The sequence below is a fragment of the Pseudopipra pipra genome, chromosome Z, assembly GCF_036250125.1.
Source record: "Pseudopipra pipra isolate bDixPip1 chromosome Z, bDixPip1.hap1, whole genome shotgun sequence".
Lineage (NCBI taxonomy): Eukaryota > Metazoa > Chordata > Aves > Passeriformes > Pipridae > Pseudopipra > Pseudopipra pipra.
Window position 1 is genome coordinate 11,658,308 of NC_087581.1, and position 20,571 is coordinate 11,678,878.

General features: G+C 37.2%; 1 protein-coding gene across 5 annotated transcripts in view; it reads right to left on the reverse strand.

Annotated features, from left to right (window-relative positions):
• Positions 1-468: 468 nt before the first annotated feature.
• Positions 469-20,571, reverse strand: part of LMBRD2 (LMBR1 domain containing 2) — a 32,102-nt gene continuing 11,999 nt past the window's right edge. For all 5 annotated transcript variants that reach the window (XM_064642739.1, XM_064642742.1, XM_064642738.1 and 2 more), the window contains 12 exons: positions 20,204-20,278; positions 19,775-19,888; positions 18,961-19,144; positions 17,922-18,103; positions 17,026-17,159; positions 16,709-16,814; positions 15,884-15,981; positions 14,004-14,107; positions 11,798-11,844; positions 10,020-10,122; positions 8,669-8,798; positions 469-6,938 (listed from right to left, as the gene is read on the reverse strand). In XM_064642739.1, the coding sequence (XP_064498809.1) occupies positions 6,878-6,938; positions 8,669-8,798; positions 10,020-10,122; positions 11,798-11,844; positions 14,004-14,107; positions 15,884-15,981; positions 16,709-16,814; positions 17,026-17,159; positions 17,922-18,103; positions 18,961-19,144; positions 19,775-19,888; positions 20,204-20,278 (1,338 nt within the window). In that variant the 3' untranslated portion in view covers positions 469-6,877. The remainder of the gene's footprint in view (positions 6,939-8,668; positions 8,799-10,019; positions 10,123-11,797; positions 11,845-14,003; positions 14,108-15,883; positions 15,982-16,708; positions 16,815-17,025; positions 17,160-17,921; positions 18,104-18,960; positions 19,145-19,774; positions 19,889-20,203; positions 20,279-20,571) is intronic.

Sequence of the window (20,571 nt, forward strand, 5' to 3'; positions counted from 1 at the left end):
GTCCTACTTGTGAGTGCTTACAGAGGAGAGGGTGAGGTGCAGGGACCTCACCTTTCACCCCACAGTAATACCCACTGCCCAGTCAGTCCCAGGAGCACACAGGGCCCTCACAGGCTTCCCCCAGGTGCTGCAGGACACTCCCAGCCTCCGCCAGCCAGGCTGCACCTCTTGTCTCCCGGCACTCGCAGACGCTGCTTGGCCTTCTGCAGCTGGGGGGAGTGTCAGTAAAGGGACAGAGTCTCCTTCTCAGACTCTGAGAACATGTCCAGGTACAAAAGAATCTTCTCAGTTTCCCTTTTTAATCTGCTTAAAAGAAAATGCAAAAAGATGACCTAAACAAGGCCGGATTGTTTTGCAAAGTAAGCACGATTTCCACCTGGAAAAAAAGAAATAGGTCTAATTTCTCTAAAAGATCACTTTCAAAAACATTTTGGAGAAGTATGAATATCTAAAATACACCAGGGAAAATGTATTGCAGAAATTATTTATTTCATGCCAACATAACTCTTTGACTATATATTATAACACACATTTCAAAAATATATCCAGTACAACAATAATTTAGAACACTACAAAGAAAAATTTGTAACTCTGAATTTCAAAACAAGGTATTTATGCATTCATACTTGTATCATAAGGCAAAAGAAGATAGTCTATCCATAAGCAGCACTCCTACAGCCTATCTTGATATACACTGGAGAATGAAGATCTATTACTAAACCTAGGCTTACAAATGAATTCCCTTCTCTTCCAGATACCTCTACAGAAACACAATGTATTTCTATAGAAAATAACTAATTTCTATGGTGACAGCTAAGTTACCACTATAAAATTACTATAGTTCACAGGAATATGTCAGATATAGCAACATTATCCTGATGAAATAACTGAAGCTGCATATTATTATTGCCTGTCAATTACAACTAAAACACATGCGTGCACACAAAAGCATGCTGAGGAACACATTCCAATGCATTCTAAGAGAAACAAAGAATAAACCAAACTGGGTTTACCATATGACCCAAAAAGAAGGTACCAAATATAATGCAATAAAATCAATGACAGCGATTAATGTATTAAAAAGGGATCTAGTTCAACGTGCTTTTTTTTGCTAGGAATGCCGAGTTTCTGTTAACATAATCAAATGGTGTAGGAGTGTCTCAGCTTCAGACTAGACTACTTAGAGGCACAGCTAGTATTAGATAACTGCCATGAAGCAGTACATATTCCTGCAGAGCCCGTTAGGGAAAAGGAATGTAAAAGTTTCAAAAAGTTTACAAGATTCACAAAGTAAGCTGCTCTGAAAAAAGTAACAATTTTCTGAATTTCAAAGAAAAAATAAAAGCTAGGACACAATATATCCCCTTAGTAGTGTTCTTGTTAATAATTAAGATGCACATATTTTTCTGTAATGAACAAGTTAGATTTCTTTAAGAAGCCTCATAAAAAGTTCTCCTTCATAAGGTGATCTCTATTTGGTATTGTGAATGCCCCCATATTTCAAATAATTACAGCAATAATGAAAACTGAAACAATATGTAGTATTTTTCACACAACATTTACAGTATTCCAAGATAAATTTAATAAAATACAAACTATCATAATCACAGAAAATCATAATAATCACTTTTTTAATACTTCATATGTAAAAATTGTTGTCATGTTAATATTTTAAAACCGCAAGCATAAATATTGAAAAGACAGCAGCTTTCCACCATTCCTATTAATTCTGCTAATGGCTATTTTACAAGTGCTTGATTGCAAAATAAAGGCAGATTATATATCATAGTTTTTCCAGCAGTGCTAATTTACAGTAGTATGAAGTTTTTCTTACTATTACAGGTTACTTTACCTAAATAATAAGCTACATTGTCGTTTGCCCAAAGTGTCACAATTAGCACAGATTAGAAGTTACATACCCTTTACCTTCCCTCACAAAAAGACTCCCTCACTTCACCGCTGAGATGCACTTCTCTTCAGCAGAGGACTTATTTCCCAACATACATATAAAAATAGGTATGTTTTTAAACACATGAAAAAAGAGAACTACAAATCTAATGTAGGAGTATTAAGTTTGACAAGAGCTTTTTGCTATCCATACTTTTTAAGAACTCCAACACTGACAGAGTACCAAAGCAGCTACAGTTTTCACTCCACTTTTTGAAGCTCATTGTGACTTGAATGCATTCTTTTCACTCGTTTAAATCTTTGACATGAAGACATTCAAACATTTGTACTTAACTTGGGTAGGATTTTTGGTGTTTGGGGAGTTTTTTTGGTGTTTACAGACAAAGAGAAAACTGCAGGAATGATGGTGAAATGTACACACACACTGCTTGGTAATTCAGAGGTGAAATAACAAAGAAATACATAACTGACATTCTTCAGATGCAAATAAATATGACTATATGTACAGATGGGAAAATACATTAACTCTCAGTTCCCAAAAGCACAGTTTGCAAGGGAGTTGTATCAAAAATCACCTAATCTGGAACTTCAAATGGGATGCAGGAATACCATTAGCCTACAGTATAGTCACTGCTCCATATATCAAAGAGAGTTTTAACTTGGTTCAGCTGCAGCACTGCTGGGACTCAAGCTACAGCAGTGTAGAACCCATCAAGAGTTGCCACAGTCTGGCTGGAAAGCACTACAGAGTCACAGAATGGTTTGGGTTGGAAGGGACCTGTAAAGGCCATCTAGTCCAACCCCCCACTGCAATCAGCCAGGACATCTTCAACTAATCTGAGTGCTCAGAGCCCTGTCCAGCCTGGCCCTGAATGTTTCCAGGGATGGGTCATCCACCACCTCTCAGGAGAGGGGTAAATCCTTAGGCACAGAGCCCCCAGGCAAGTTCTGTATTATTGGTATGAACAGTAAGCAAACGAGTTTAAAACTAGCTCAAGCAGAGAGCAAATGCTGTGCAGGCATATCCCTTATTTCTACAATGTTCTTTTATAGTTGTACTCTCTATTTCTTTATTGGAAGTCTTCCAGATTTAGTGATATGAACCCATAACTAGTTTTCACAACACACTTTAGATTAATTGGCCGACAAATTGCACATAATCAGAGTAAGAGTAATTTGCTGGTCAGCAATGCACATTACAGATGAAACACGACTTTACTTATCAACTCCTTACTTAAACAGCATCCAGGGAGGGTGTGACACTCCAGGGATTGCCAAGCGCAATCCAGGAAATCTTTAGAGATCTTCAGAGCTCAAAAAGCACTCACTGGTTACTCCCTTACTCCACTGCAACATCAAAAAAGGTCAGCAGATTCCCATCCCCACGAGCTCAGAATGTCCATGTTAGAATCTGAAATCCCACTGCCATTAATTTATACAGTCAACTCCTCAAATTATTGTATTCCAGTGAAACTGCACAGAAGGCTTACACCAGGGACTAGTTATCTTTTGTATATAAAATCCTGACCATGTTTCCCCTGAAAATTCTGTTTGCAGCCATTTCACTGAGAAAGGAAAAACCAGGCCCCAAGAAGCCTCGATCCAAGTCTCTGAAGTTACGAAGGACTAGGTAAGGATACTTCACAGACGTAGAAAAACAAACACTCCTATAGTTTTGCCATTAGCACTGAATTAGATCCCTTTTGCAGTGACATTTCAAGGGTTAAGCAAAGAACTTGAATCTTATTTCATTCCAAGATTTTTATAAATAAACTTTTGGGCAATTAAATGCGATATAAATTCTTAAAATAGAAATATCAAGTCGAAGAGCATTCATGTGGATGGATGTCCAAACACATATGCAAAGCCTTTCACATAAGGCTGAATTCAGGATAGCACTTTTAAGTAGAACTAAAATAAATTAAATAGGTGCTAACATAGAGATGCTAAAGAAAAGACTCTGAATAAAGACTCATTTTCTCAACTTCCAGTCCCTGATACAGCCATAAGATTTGGAACAAGCTTTTACAAACACAAAATACCCAAACTAAAAAAGTGCCCTCATATAAGCAATCTGGAAATTGCATGAGCTTGAATACATGTGGGCATGGCTGACATTCAGTGTATTCACCTAAGAATAAAACTGACAATTATTGTACGTCTGCCAATTTATTAATATAGTTATTTCTATACAAATAGAGATTTTTTTCTTCTTCATAGTAACAATTCAGCGTTTTAAAACAGGCAGATCAATATATTACAAATACCACTACTGTTAGAACACGTACTAAATCACAGGAGGTAGAGTTAGATCCCCATTAACAATAAACTTCAGAAAACACAGACTATTTTTAAAAATTAGTAGAATATGTCATTCATGAAAACTTACTTTTCTGAACAACTCATTTGTAGCTGCTTTATGAGACATCTTTTTTTGAAGCATGATAAAGAATATTTGATAGAAACATGTTCTATTTCAGTTTTCAACATATCTCTGCAATAAGCACATAAGAAAACTCCCAAGTGGTAAAGACTTCAGACAAACTGCAAAAAAGCAATATTTTAAGTTATTCAAATTACCAAAGTTATCATGAATTTGACCACATCTTTTACCTTATGATTACATTTGAAACTGCATTCAAGTAACTACGGTTTAAAAATGTATCTACACCAATAAAATTAATGTGAAGCTTTTCTACACTGTCAATAATTGGCATTTTTGAATGGCATACAAATGAATAAGTATTATTCCTTCTGCAACAACTTACTGCAAAATACAGGCACCTGAAAAACTGATACATAATGCAACCAGGGTATTCAAGATATTAAAAGTGTTTGCCATTATCTAGTCATGCTATGTATTTCCCTTCTTTTAAAGAAATACTCTACAGTTTGAAGCCGTGCCTGAGGTGCGTGCAAATTATCATGTTTCAGTATTTAACTCAATTTTCATAGTATATTTCTTTAACAGTTACAAAAACACTAGTGTGCCAAAATTTTGAATCATTACGACTGTAAAGATCTTAAGCAGACACTGTATCTTTGATAATGTATTCTTGCTATTGCACACATGCTCTTAAGACAGTGAAACTGGTCCATATTCAATTTCAACTACTTACACATGCTAAAATCATTTATCTGCTTATAATGTTGGAAAAGAAAAAATACAGCCTTTCTTCACCAACACACATTGCTCCAAAATTTACGCCACCAAATTTCACAGAATCACAGAATACCAGGCTAGAAGGGACCTCAAGGATTACCTGTCAACACCAGGCTGTGTGGTGCAGTCAAAACCCTGGAGGGTGCGGATGCCATCCAGAAGGACCTGGTCTGGCTTGAGAGGTGGGTCTGTACAAACCTCATGAAGTTCAACAAAGTGAAGTGCAAGGTCCTACACCCAGACCATGGCAAACCCAGACACACCTACAGGCTGGGCAGAGAAGTGATTGAGAGCAGCCCCTCTGGAGTAGGATTTGGGGGTGCTGGTGGGTGAGAGGCTGCATATGACCCGGCCATGTGCACTCACAGCCCAGAAAGCCAAATGTGTCCTGGGCTGCATCCAAAGCAGGGTGGGCAAGGTCGAGGGAGGGGATTCTGCCCCTCAGCTCTGGTCTGGTGAGACCCCACCTGGAGCACTGCATCCAGCTCTGGGGTCTCAGCACAGGAAGGACAGTGACCTAATGGAGGGAGTCCAGAGGAGGGCCATGAAAGAAAAGGGGTCTGGAGCACCTCCCCTATGAGGACAGGCTGAGGGAGCTGGGACTGTTCAGCCTGGAGAACAGAAGGTTGCAAGAGGACCTCATAGCAACTTTCCAGTATCTGAAGGGGCCTACAACAAAGAAACTGTAGTGATAGGACAAGGGGGAAGTGCTTCAAAGTTAAAGAGAGTAGGTTTAGATTAGACAATAGGAAGAAATTCTTGCCTGTGAGGGCACTGGCACAGGTTGCCCAGACAAGGTATGGATGCCCCATCCTGGAAGTGTTCAAGGACAGGTTGGATGGGGCTCTGAGCAACCTGGTCTAGTGGAAGGTGTCCCTGCTCAGGGCAGGGGAGTTGAGACTACATGATCTTTAAGGTCCCTTCCAACCCAAACCATTCTGTGACTCTGTGATTCTATTGTCCAACCTTTCTCAGCAAAAGCACAGTCTAGACAAGACAACCCAGCACCTTGCCCAGCCAAATCTTAAAAGTGTCCAATCTTAGGGAATCCACCACTTCTCTGGGGAGATTATTCCAATGGATGATTGTTTTCATTGTGCAAAAATTTCCAATTGCGTCCAGCTGGAATCTCCTCAGGATTATCTTGTACCCATGACCCCTCATCTTTTCTATTTGACTCCTTGTAAAAAGGGAGTCTCCATCTTCTTTGTAGCCACTCTTTAAATACTGGAACGTGTATTTTTATGGTTTTATGAGGAACAGCCTGCCACTCAATCTTTTTCCTTATATGAGTCTGATTCAACACCACTGAAGGCAAAAGCAGCCTTAATTTTATTCAGTAGATTTTGAACTAAAGTTCAAATAGAAAAATTATAGGAAGTGTTTATTATGGTAATTGATATAACTGCACTTTGGATGCATTAAGATGCTCTCACAGCATCAGTTAAAGAACAAAAAAAAAACCCAACAAAAATCCTTCCAGAAAATCTCTTCCTAGAACTGAGAATGTTACAGTTCAAATTGGATATACAGTTCCAGGTATATACAATTTATTAAATTAATAGTCTTCTTTTCATCATGACACAAAAGCCCACACTGATGCACAACAGTATCTACAATAGAAGAAGCATGTTCTTATCATAAGTGGTGAACTTATCATACACGTGCATTTCCAAAATTGTTCCTTCATATTTTTTTTAAACAGAAACAGTCTTTGATGGTTCAGTGATATATCACAAATACAGTATTTTCCAAGCAATGAGGAGGAGCTAGACTTCCACTGAATTTTCTTTAGCATTGAGGAGCTTAGACATCATCAAATATTTTGCTTCGAGACATTGACAGGTATCTTCCACCAGGCTGGTACCTGCAGAATCAATTTTAAATATGAAAAAATATCACAGGAAACAAAAAAATAAAGACCCATGAAATCCAATAACTCTCACTACAATCTTACTCCTTAACTGTCAGTGAATTAAGGACCTGAAGTTCTGAATTATTGTTTCCATGAGAATTCGATAGACAGTCATTAAATTAAACATCATGTGACCAAGAAAAACAGTGATATGAATAGTTAAAGAGAGAGTCTTAAAGAACTTTTTTTCCTGATCCAAAGGAAAAAAGTTAGATGTTTTGGTTGAACAGGACTTTCTTCTTAAAAAAACCCAACTAAACCAACAACTAAACAAACAACAAAAACCCAAAACATAAAAAACCCCAACCAAACAATGGCATCCAAAAAGTAGTTTGTGTGCTTATAAACAGAAGTCTACTAAAACAATTTGTGGCTTTTTTTTGATTGGGTATGGTAGTTTTAGCTGAAAAATAATAAATTATAAGTTTTTATATGGGAATTTTAAATTATTTATATTAAATGGTTCTACACCAGAATGACCTGGATTAAAAAAAGCACCCATGCAATATTTTATTTGTTTCTTAAGTATGAGCAGAGCTAAGCAGTTATATAAGACACTCTATCAGTGAGGAAATTTGCTGTTGCGGTCACACCCACAGAATCTAAAAATTCTCTATTACAGAGAGCTACATAGTGCAGTCTTGTACTTTCTGTTCAGGAAGTTCACAGTTTAATTTAGTCCAGTAGTTCCAAGATCTGATCCCCAGCTGTATTCTTGCAACGGGTCCTGTAATACCCAGTTTTCTTTCTTGCAGCCTTTTATAATGGATTTTATACAGGAGAATCAAGTGCTTTCTGAAGCCTTGCAGGAAATTACAGAAAACCTTATGTTGTACCTATGTCTGTTGAGGAATACACCTAGTGCAGGTAGCTCTGTGCGCAGCTGCAGGTTGTGTCCTGGATGGCAGGAAATGGGAGGAGCCCCAGGCAAGAGGCCATGACTCAACCCTTTGCACGGGGACCTGTGGCACCAGCCAGGTGACCGGACACTCGGAGACTCTGCGGGAGCCGAGGACCGAGCTGGAAGACCGCTGAGTATCGGGGGCACAGCCTGTGAGGGTATAAAAGCTCAGGGATTCCTTAGTTTGGGGCCCCTCCCCGGAGGTACAAACTTGAGCTATTCTGTCGCTGCACCATGATTAAATTACTTAAAGGAACCAGACATCTGGAACTCTGGTACAGGAAACTTGTGGCTGAGCTGGAAAGGGAAACTTAAAACTTCTCGGACTGTGTGGGAGCGGGGTGTGCAGGGAGTGAAACAGGGCACCCGTAGAGTCACTGGAGCCACAGGCTGTGAAGGGGCTTCAGTCCCAGCAGTGAAAGTCTGGGGTGGTGAGAGTGTGATTGCCAGAGTGCCTCCTGAATAGTCATGAGAAGTTTCCTTAACAAACTGGTCCTTTGTCAGTTTTATATGAAGTATTTTTTAGATTACACCACTGTACAAAGTTATATTCAAATCTTACTCTGATATTTCTAAGAACCTGAAGAACCTTTAGATTTTAATAGGTTCTAAAACAATTCCTGTACCATGGGGCAGAAGGAAGAAAGGAGAAGAGTTAGGTGAAATGATAAATTTAGTTTACCAAACTATTATTATGAAAACATTTGACGCAGTTGTCATAGGTCAGAGGACACAAGACATTTGTATCTTTTAATTGTAAATAACACGGAAGATTCCTCACCTTCCCGAGTCTGATTCAAGAGGGTCATCGTTAACAGAGTCTGCATTAAAATCCAAAGGTTCTGCATCCTGGAGGAGTTCTATTCTATCTCTTTCAGTCCTGCCATTTGATCGGGTATACTTTGATAGTGCTGAATAAGTAAACGGAAAGAAAGAACTCATTTGCCCTGTGAACAGCTTGGAGACATCAAATTTAAAAGACTATATTAATAAATATCTCATCCAAAGTGAAAGTGCCATAATTTAGAGCAGATTCAATATTAAACCAAAGTTGCTCAAATTTATAGTATTTCAGTTTTGTACCTCCATAGAACACATGCAACTACAACTTTTCTCCTGCCCCTCAAATAGGATGAGATCTGCCTTGCAAAGACACAATGAAAATGAGAAACTACATGCAAACTTTACTTTTTAAATCAAACAATCATCCATTCATCTTCACAGCTTCAGGCTTTAAGTAAGCTAGCTGGAGGAGTTTTTTTATTAACTTTTCTTTGTTTTTAAAGAGACAATCTCATGAATTAATGAAATATATTTGTTTTGCAGTTCACTCTGCAACCTTCACTAAGCAAGTACCTATGGCTGGTTTTGGTGTTGGAATGCTACATATTCATATTAAAATATAATTTTGGTTAGTCTACCACTAAAAATCTGCGTTTCCAACTTTGTAAAGAGGAGGGGGAATCTACCAGCGTTGTCTCAAAAGCATATTCAAAGCTTGTCTCCTCCTCCCCTTTTTCTTCCTTTTTCTTCAGTTTCATTTTACTTATTGTTAGCTTACAGGAGTACAAAAAAAGATCAAAAATGCACAAAACCCCCACTAATACTCTCACAAATAAACTTTTGTGATGCTTTAAACTTCCAAAAATAAGTATTTTGCTAACAGACATTATTAAACAAAAATGTACCCACTTGCGTGGTATGTTATTGGTTTCACATAAACTGGTCAACTGATTGCTCTGTTATTCCAGTGTGAGATAGCAATTTCCAAGTAGAAGAGATAAATTTTGTGATTTACAACACCCAACTTCACAACATAATTATTTTCTTTCCTGACAACTGCTACTCTAACTGCAATCATTATATATCCCATAAGACCAAGTTATTGGTCTTAGAGTAGAGCCAGAATCTCCAATCTCAACTAGTTGAAGTGTTGGAGATGGAAAGAAACACAGCACTCTTTTCAGTCTTAATGGCAAGATGGCACTGTGCCACAGAAGTGGATGTATCAGCACATCACCTAACACAAAAAGGAATATATTTGAAACTAGTCACATAGCCAGTGTTGTGCAGACAAGATAGTAAAAGAAAACAAAACAAAACCAACCTCCCCCCAAACCCACAAAGCTTACGTCTATTGGCATTGGTCTCTGTGAAGCTGGATTCTTTTTGGTCTGTGTGGACAGCTCTGTTTCTAGTGGAATCGTCTCTATTTCCATATCGCTCCTTCCATTCCTGGAAAAAGACAACAAAAGAAAACATAAGTTGTGAGGATAAAGCAACACAACAAAGCATATGTGGGATCAAGGAATACCCAAGGTTCATAATTTAGAGCTAAATTAATCACAACAGATTATCAAAGCAATATTTTCAAAATGTTCTTGTTCAGTATCTTGATACAGGAAGAATTTTTGCTTCATTTTAAACTCAAGATATGTCTCTTCACTAAGCCAGTAACCATAACTGTTCTTCAGAAAAAAGATCTGCAGAAAACAAACTGCATCTCAAATCTGCACTCAAAGTCCACTCAACTCCTTTAAGTTATGGTGGGCACTGCTGCTTTTGTTGTTTACTACTTCCATCTAGTGGTAAAATGGAAACAGAACAGCACACAAAACCCCAAACATTTGGACAGGCCATGTTTATTAAGCTTGCTGTTCTGTTGTTTCCGTTCTGACACCCTTTACATTGTAGACATTTTAGTATGAAGTATAAAGAAATACTAAAGAAGAAAACATCTTGTGCTTTTTTTAGGAGACAACTTCATGTCTCAATAGAAATGTTTCTAATTGCTCTTTTATATGTTTCAGTCCCATATTTAGATCCCAGACTACAGTCTGGTAAGAACTGGTATACTCAAAAGTTACTGATATAAAAAAAAAACCTGGTATAACTCAAAAGTTATGTCATATGTTACAATTCTAAACTCCAGAAGGATTAAACACTTAATCAAGATCCAGTACAACATTACACTCTCAAAAGCTCCAAAAAATGAATATGCTACATTATTTATATGCTACAGTATTTAATGCAAAACTCAAAATAACAGGTAACATCTGAAACTTGAGCTTGCTGTTTAACTAAAATTGTTGACATCAGATCATTTTAGTGTATACTAAATATATCATGCACTCACTACTACTTTGTTTCACAACAAATTCAGGTTCTAAAATTATGAGATGGGGGCAGAGGATCAGAAGAAAGGTCTGTGCAGTACTGACTGTCATCAAGGATCAAAGTATACCTGAGCTTGAAAAGCCAAGAGGTTTTAGTTCCAGTATTATCTTGCATGCATCCTTTCTATTTGTCTCTGTGACTTTCCATGCTAGATTCCAAATGTTATAAATTAATGAAAACCTAAAGCTTCACAAATCTTTCAGTTCGGTCTGCACACAAAATATGATTTGAAACAAACATTCTGGTTTTTTGTTCAGCAGTAACAGTATTATTTCTGTCTCCAATGTAATTACTCCTCTGGAAAAAACCTGTGACAGTTACTTTCCAATAAGCACGTAAAACAACAAGGTAAGTTTGGGAGGAGCACACAGTCCCCATTTTAGTGAACATGATGACACTGCAACTGCAGCTCTTTCAAGCAGAGCAGTATCAATGTAAGACATTGATAATAAGCCATTTCAGATTATTTGGCATCCTAGAATTCAAGCACCTTTTTAATGCTTGTTACACCTATTGGCATACACCATAGCACACTGAGTAACAAAAGTATCTAAATCATCTTCTTTAATTAACCCCCAACCAAGACTATTAAGCAAGATTCAACTGATCCCATCAATTATTTGGGACTACCTTTTTTGTGGAAGAGATTATGCTGAATTAAATAGTCATGGCAAATCCTATCAGATATTGCAGTATAATATTATTATTATTATTAGCTAAAACAATCTCATACCCTTCTTCTGTTTTCACCTTCTTCCTGCCTCTGTCGTTTTCTTTTCTCTATAAATAAAATAACATAATTTGTCTGAGCTCCATACAAGAAAAATCATTAGCAATATTTTTTTTTAAAGAAACAGTGAAAATCCAAAGTTAACTAGCAGGTTCTTATTGAAATAGACAACTCATACAACTAAACAAAAACAAAACAAAAAGCTGCTTGTCTATCATTATAGCGTTTCCAATTAAAATGAATTTGTGATGATGGTGTCTTGGGTCACAGCACAATATTTGGATACCAGCTGGCAAAGCAAAAAAAAAAAACCTCTAGAAGTAGCTGGGAAAAGTATGACATTATAAAAAACTTGAGCGGTGTTGACTTAAGATCTTGCTGAAGCTCTGCGAGGGCCAAAGTATGACCCCAATACTTTGTGGTCATATCTGCTATGAATTTGAAAGTAGAACATCACAGTATCGAAGCAATCATAACCTATTGTTTAGAAGAATGAGGAACATTCATCTTTCTCCAAAAAAAGAGAAATACTACTACTCTAAGTAAATCCAGGTTTCATTTTGCATAAACTATCAGAATAAAAGTATTCCATAATATAACACTGTATCTTGAAATTTTAATTTCTAAGTATTTACTCAAGAAACACAATAGCTTTTAACAATTTTCAAGAAACCCTTTCAATAAAAATTAACTTAAAATAAAAAGCTTTCTAAACCAGCAGATAATTACAGCTCTGTAACAACATGCTTTCTCTGATAAAACACAGTTAGTTCACACAGCAAAAAACACTTAAGGAAATGACTGAACTCATGCAGCTCTATCAACACACACAAACAAAGATTAAAACGAGTTTGTTGATGATAAACACAATTTAGATGTTAACCATCCTTTATGAAACAAGCATCTGCTTAGAGCAGTAACATACTGTAAAATATTTAGAAATGCCTAAAATTCAGATACTGGATGAATAAAACTGGTACTTCACTTTAGATATCAATGAAGTCCATAGCAACCACAGTCCTGTAGGTCTATTGCATTTTGTATTGTGGACTGCCTCAGTACAGCAAAATAATGTCAAAATAATGACAAGCTTTTTTTTTTTTTTGCAAGGTTTCAGACAAATTCAATCCAAGAACATATAACGTGATGAGGAAAAGGTCAAGGTAAACTTTAATGCCATTTTTGCCTCAGTCTTTAAGAGTTAGATCAGGTGTTGCCTGGGTACCAAGTCCCCTGTGGTGAAAGACAGGGATGGGGAGCAGAATAAAGCCCCCAGAATCCAAGGGAAATGGTCAGTGACCAGTGCTACTACTAAGCAGCTACACTGCTTAGACACACACAGGTCTATGGGGCCAGATGGGATCCATCCAAGGGCACTGAGGGAGCTGGTGGAAGTGGTCACCAAGTCACCTTCCTTTCAATTTTCACTGGTCACAACAACCCCCTTCAACACTACAGGACTGGGGCAGGGTGGCTGGAAAGAGAAGAGGCCCAGTGGAAAGGGACCTGAGGGTGCTGGTCGACAGCAGCTGAACACGGGCCAGAGTGTGCCCAAGTGGGCAAGAAGGCCACTGGCATCCTGGCCTGTATCAGGAACTGAATGGCCAGCAGGACCAGGGAAGTGATTCCTCCCCTGTACTTGCTACTGGTGAGGCTGCACCTTGAGTGTTGTGTCCAGTTCTGGGCCCCTCAGTTTAGAAAGGATGTTGAGGTGGTGGAGCAGGTCCAGAGAAGGGCAATGGAGCTGGGGAAAGGTCTGGAGCAAATGTCTAATGAGAAGACACTCAGGGAGCTGGGTGTGTTTAGCCTGGAGAAAACGAGGCTCAGGGATCGTGACCTTATAGCTCTCTACAACTACCTGAAAGGAGAGTGTAGTGAGTTGGGGGTCAGTCGCTCCTTCCAAGTAACAAATAACAAGACAAGAGGAAATGGCCTCAAGTTGTGCCAGGGGATGTTTAGTTTGGATACTAGGAAAAAATTCTTCACTGAACGGGTTGTCAAGCATTGGAACAGATTGCTGCAGGAAGTGGTGGTCACCATCCCCAGAGATATTTAAAAGACGTGTAGCACTTGGGGACATGGCTTAGTGGTGAACTTGGCAAGTGCTGGGTTCACAGTTGGACTCAATGATCTTCGAGGTTTTTCCAACCTTGATGATTCAATGGTTCTATGATTTTGTAGGAAGACTATGATAGAGGACCTAATTTACCTCTTCTGATTAGCTCTTTTCCTTCATCAATCAAATCAGAAGTCATTTCACTATCCCCCATGAACTGCTGGAATCCCAAAAGATTCAAACAACGAGTTCCTAAGCTGATAAAACAAGAAGGAGAAGTAATTAATTTCCTTTGTTAATTTACAATGAACAGTTTAGATATATTACAATGCAAGATGTAAAACAAATTATTCAGAAAATTATGGACAATACAAGTAAAAAAGCAACACAGAAGAAAAGATGGATTCTTACACTAGCTGAGAAACCAGAAAATTCAGAACAGTGACACATTCCTAAATCCAACTGAAAATAATCCTATCCAAATAGAGAGATAAAAATGTATATAGTCAGAGAGTAGTGCAAATGATTTCACATAAGTCAATTGCTTAGGTGTTCTCAGACATAACAGAATTTATGATACGTCATTGACTCTTCTTTGCCAGAAGACAATTACTATAAAAATTCTGCTTACTGTGATTTCTGTATTTTTGAAACACTAATAACAAAGGAAAGTCTCCTTCACCTCAGGTTTCACTTAGAATAAATGTGTGCCATACTCTTAAGCTGTAGGGATGCTGGCTGCCACTTTGGCAGCAGTCAGATAATAAGCTTGCTCCACCTTTTTTAAGCTAGTCCTGGAACTAGATAGCAGGAAACCACTTTCACCTTTTCAGCTTCACACCAGAGAACACAACTGCTGTTTTCATTATTATTTTCCTTTCTCCAAAGTGGAATATCAATGTCATGCTCCAAATTGGCCTCATTGTATATTTATGCTGAAGTTTTTTTCTTATACTATCTGAACTTTAAGACTGCTGGATTAAACAGAGCTTACTTCAAGCTTTCCTTGATAGATTTTAATTAAATCTTTATTTAATTAAACCTTTTGCATGTATCTGAATTAGCAGAGGTCACTAAAGCAACTTCCCCTCCTTTAATTTCTGTTCTTCCTTTTCACCGTGGCATTCAAGATCCAGCATCATCATGGACAAGAAGTCACACAAACACTTTTCTCGTCATTGGCTTTCTGGTTCGATTTTTTGTTTTGTTTTGATGTTCACTTTTCCTTCACCACCACTTCTGTCACTCAACCAAAAAGTAAGCACGAAAAGCCCAGGTCCTTGTTATCTTACTATCTATATGCATATCTGGATGCACACACAGTATTAATGGGAATTTGAGGCATTCACCTACATTGTATATGACTAAAAACATATACCTTGCTTCTGACTGAAAAGGTAATGCAAAATTGAAGAAATTAACATAAAAGTATCTGAGCAAGGTCAGACAGAAAGTATCCTGTCCCTTCCGTGGTCAAACCAGACATTTTGAAATATAAGGATAAAGCTAGCATGTAACAGTGTTTTCTACAATTACCCTTCCACCCTCCAACAAACTGCGGCTTAAGGAAACAAGATCAAATTATTTAAACCAGTATGCTTTCAAACGAAAGTCTGGTAACACAGGAATTTTTTACAAGTCTGCTAGGAAGTTCAACACCTAAAATTTCTGCTAATGTTTTTTAGTTCATTAGAAAACCTTGCTGAAAACACAGCTTCCTCATGGTAATTTTAATCTCAAGCAGAATCTAGATGCCCCCAGGCTCCAAAGTTCTAAAAGATCACCCCTCAAAATCTAGGAATGAAGTTTAATGGGGGGAAAACCCCTCAAAACTCAGCTGTGGTTTAACACAATCTATATTCTTAAAATCTACACACTTCACCTATATAAATAGCAATTTAATGATTTAGGTTTTGCATTTTAATTAATATTACACAAGTCAACTGCTGGAAAAGGAGTATTGAATGTCTTTCTGACTGATGAAACTAATCTTATTAAAGAAATGTGGAGAATCTAAATTGCAAATCACTTACCTAAAGTATGTGGCAATACAGAGAATGACAACAAGCATTGGGTAGTATATATAGAATCCATCTGCAATGAAGGATAGCACTCTCATGGATCCCATTATCTAGGGAAGAAAATCCAAAAGAACAAGCTTTAATTAGCTACATTCTATGTATGCCCATAAAGATTGTGCCATCTCACACAAACACACAATCCTTTACAGTTACTGAAACATAGGCATGTATTATCATCACAGATATGATTCAGACAGTTGATCCAGAGTCAGCAGATATAAAGGCCACCTCCAACAGTGTATCCATTCTGAGGTTTCTAGGGTGCTAGATTTTATAAGTCTCACCTAGTTCAGAACAAGTGCAAATCTGATGGATTTTTTCATTTGCTGTGAAAGAAGTCTTAATACAACACTAAGAATCTAGTAAGTAGCAACAAGATGTAAGATGTCAGATGTTGCAACAGAAACCAGTTGTCCAATAAAAACAAACTCACTGGTTTTCAGTAGCAAGTTAGGTTTGCTCCCAATCTATAGAGAAGTCCTATATGCTAAATCCAATGGAAGCTAAAGCTACTAGGAAGTGAAGAACAGTCTGAACTCTAAAGTATAATATTTTACTTTCTTATGATAAAGAGACAAAACCTGAAAAAATTACCTATTTATGACTCCTGGAAATCATTACCAAACTCCTGGTCCACAACCAAGTATTTTTATGCCGTTTAATACTCAAGTAAAAAGATACTTGAGTATCTGAACCTTACTATAAGAAGTATTTAAAAATACTTTGCCTCTTCTCAAAACCATATTGAAGGCTCTACACCACATTTCCTGTACTTACAGATGTATAAGCAGTTGGCTGAGTTTTTTTGTGAGAGATTGTTGCATCCATATGGGTCAAGCCCAAAAAGTTCAAGCACAATGGTGGAGTAAGACGGCAAAATAACCTGCACAAATGCAAGAGGCAACAGCATTTGAAAGAATTTCTTACATTAACTGCAAAAGCATAACTGAATCTATCACTGAATAATGATATACTCATTAGGATTTATACCCATATAATTATAAATTAAAGAACATAAAGTTACATGGACCTTTTCAATTGTGTATTTGATCGGAAATCTGCAAAATATATAAAAAAAAGTGGCACATACTCACATGCCACTGAAAAGGAGACTGTATGCATCTGTCTGATGATGTGAAGCTAAGTAATAATAGTTAAATACACGGATCCTGAAGACAGTAGAGTAAACACAGATACTTAGGAAAAAGATGGTAAGAAAACAGGCCATCTAGGGGAAAAAAAAAAGTTGTTGTTTGAATATAGAACTCTACTGAAGGTTTTAATGCGTTCAGCACGCAGTCTGTGCATGCAACAGGCTATCTCCAGTCTCAATTTTTAATTTTGAGATGAGACAATACCACCAGGTCTGAGAAGAGTATCAGGAGTTTTTCTGACTAACTTAAATGGAGAATTGTAACATTCTCCCTATAAGCTAAAACTGATGACCCTAGGAACATTTATTCTGCTTCTTGTTATGTAAATAAAATTTCTGTAATTGCCTCAGTAGTTACTATGATTGATTTGACATTTCTTCTCACAAAAATGGGATAAAACCAAGTGTTTTCAAATCAACCTTATGTAAGTATACTAGAATTTTTTAGCTCAGTTCCTTTACTGATAAGTTTGTGCACACATATGGTAGCCACATCTGTGACTAGATTCCTGGTCATCAGCAAATTCCTGTTTAGGAAAGAGAGATCACACACAGTTGATTAGACACAAAGTCTAATTAGCACCTAAGCTCCAAGTTAATGATTCAGAAATTACTCTACACATGATATTCAGCCTAGCTGGGTCATACCTTGACCTGGTATTGGAGAGCTTTAAGAAGTGGCAAAAGGCAGACTTCCTCCATAGAAACAAAGTTTGGTACAATATATGTAGAGACCTTCTGAAAGTTGACAGATTACTGCTAAATCTCTCTGACAGTCTTTGTTACCATAACCATCCATCTGAAAATATTTTTGTCAAGTGATTGTCTCCAACTTACCTCTATGTATATATAATTATATGTCTTTTCTGCCAGCTGTATGAAAACTGCAAATAGCGATAGAACTGGTTTTGTGCTGAAAAATGTGCACTCTGACCACACAACAATTACAGAGAATGTAGCCAGCACAACTGCAAGCACCCTGTAAAACCATGGTCGTAGAAGACATTCCCAGTACCACTCTGGAAAAAACAAACACACACACAATATCCGGAATGGGTTAATGAAAATTATAAACCCAGAAATGGAACTCCCTCACAAGAGATGTTCTGAACTTCTTGCATGCCCACCCTTAAAATCAAGGCTGGAATCTATGGGGTCACACATTTAATTTCAGGGCTTTTCCAGTCCAGAGATCTGCTTCAGCACTAAGGAATCCTATGCCCAGCTGAGGAAAACAGGGTGAGATTTGGGGAGGGAAATTTTGCAAACAGATTGAGGGGTGTGGGGTATGTAGAACAACTTTCCAGTTTTGGCCCAGATACTATCAGTAATTCACGTCTTGTTTGTTTATCTGTTACTCTCTCAGAAACAGAGCTTAGGCTAGAAAATTTTATTGTCCTGCCCTGGAAATAACTCACTGCTAGTGCAACAAATTATATGTTAAAACATGATTAGGAGAAGATACTTTCTGAAAAGATGCACAAGCAGCCATAGGTGCTAATATTTGGTCCATGACAGATGAAAAGTCTTTTCCTCTGCTTTACTGGAAGAGCAGTGCCACCTCAATAGATAAATAGAAATCTAGAAGGTAGCCACCATGCAATTGTTTAGAGTTGCTATTTTCTTTCTTCTCCTAAGGCTTTACAGTTTGCTATTGCTTTATTACAACATGTAACCGCTACTAAATGTGTAAATAAAATTTAAGTTTATGGTCAAGAGCATAAATTAGTAGCTATTCCATTACATAAATGCATTAAGATTGTACACTTATTTCCCTCTACTGCAGCTGAACTTTTAACATAAAACAATTGGTTCTTCTTACAAAACAGTATCAGTTATGCCTTGACAGACTCAAAATCTGCAAGCCAGCACTTACCAACAGTTGGTGTGTAGAAATACTGAATAATTTTATTCTCTGGTTCCTGGGAATGAAAGGTATGAACAAACTGTCGTGTAGCACTTGTTTCATTTTTTGCCACATCTTCTAGGTAAAATGCTTGCTCTAAAAGAATTTGCCACTGGACCTGTGTACGACGGTGTCTCTGTACTGAATAGATCACCTACAATAAATTGCAGGAAATTAGGGTTACAACATACTCGTTTCAAGAAATGAGAAAAGAGCCTTGCAAAATCCCTCAAAAATGTGTACACTGCAGAAAAAATCCCTCAAAAATGTGTACACTGCAGAATTACAAAGACTAACTTGGTATATTCACAAAAGTGGGCAGTTAATTCTCTAAATACATAAATCACAGAAGAACTACATACTGGAGTCCTGAGTTCTGCAGTACTTTTATCACAATCCATCTGTGGCAGAAACAGCCTACTTTTTCCAACATATGACTTTATTTTTGCATTTTAGTAGTATGTATCAAGTTTTTACTATAATTTCTTTTTCAGAATGCACTGTCAATCACTTGCAAAGTCATTACAAGGCTTACTCACAGACAGCTAAAACACTATCAAGATAAAACACAAAAAGCACACTTTTTAAATCATCCAGAACTTTGATCACTTGGGATATTAAACTTTTGTGTTTTCTTTCACCAAGAAAAGTTTCTGTTAAGTAGCATTCCCAAAACCCACTACACTTAGCAATTCAGGTAAAGTGCATTGAAAATCTTTGTCTGGCTATCGTTTACTCTCATTACATCAGGGTAAGTGAGGTATTCTCTCATTTATTAATATACCTGCTTGTGAAGTTTGACCAGACTTTTCTCACTTGGATAACTGTTCTGTCTTTCATCAAAATCTTCATAATCATCCATGTTCCTACCCATTCTTTCCTGGTACTCAGTAGGACACTGGAAGGAAAAGGGAAAATGAACTGGAAGATGAGTAGCAAGTGCTCTTTGTTAATTATTAGTAAATGTTTGGGGCATTTCTTCATGCAACTGAAAAGCTCACTCTAAGCATACACTTTTCTCTTTCTAAAATACTATGTGCATCAAAATACAACTAATAATTACGTACGTCATAAGAAAGGATTTCACAAAGAAACTCAGAAGATGCCAAATAGAGATTTTATATTAAGAGAGAAAGAAAATAATGTACAAGTACATGCAGGAAGCATGAGCTCCTAATTGAACAATTACAGCTGAAGATGAGCAATTTGTTACCTTTTTCAGTATTGTATCAACACATTTTCTCAAGGGGTGGTTATATTTGATACTCTCACTTACTTTACGAACTTCCTATTGAGGAAAAAAAATACAGAGTAGTGTAATTGTATTAAATTAAAAATTTAAATAAAATAAATTTTTAAATGGTCAAATAAGAGTTGCAGCCCTCCCAATGGAAAAGACAGCCATCAAAGTTTAAAAAAAAATACAGCTCTGTAAAAGCCATAGCTTTACTAGATCTAATAAAAGATAAGGAAGTATTTATGAACAACACATATGTATTTTTTTAAAAAAAACCCAAAATGCTAGTGTGCAAACATTACAAATGTATGGGGGATTGTTTTCTATTGCCACAAGTGTCCAAC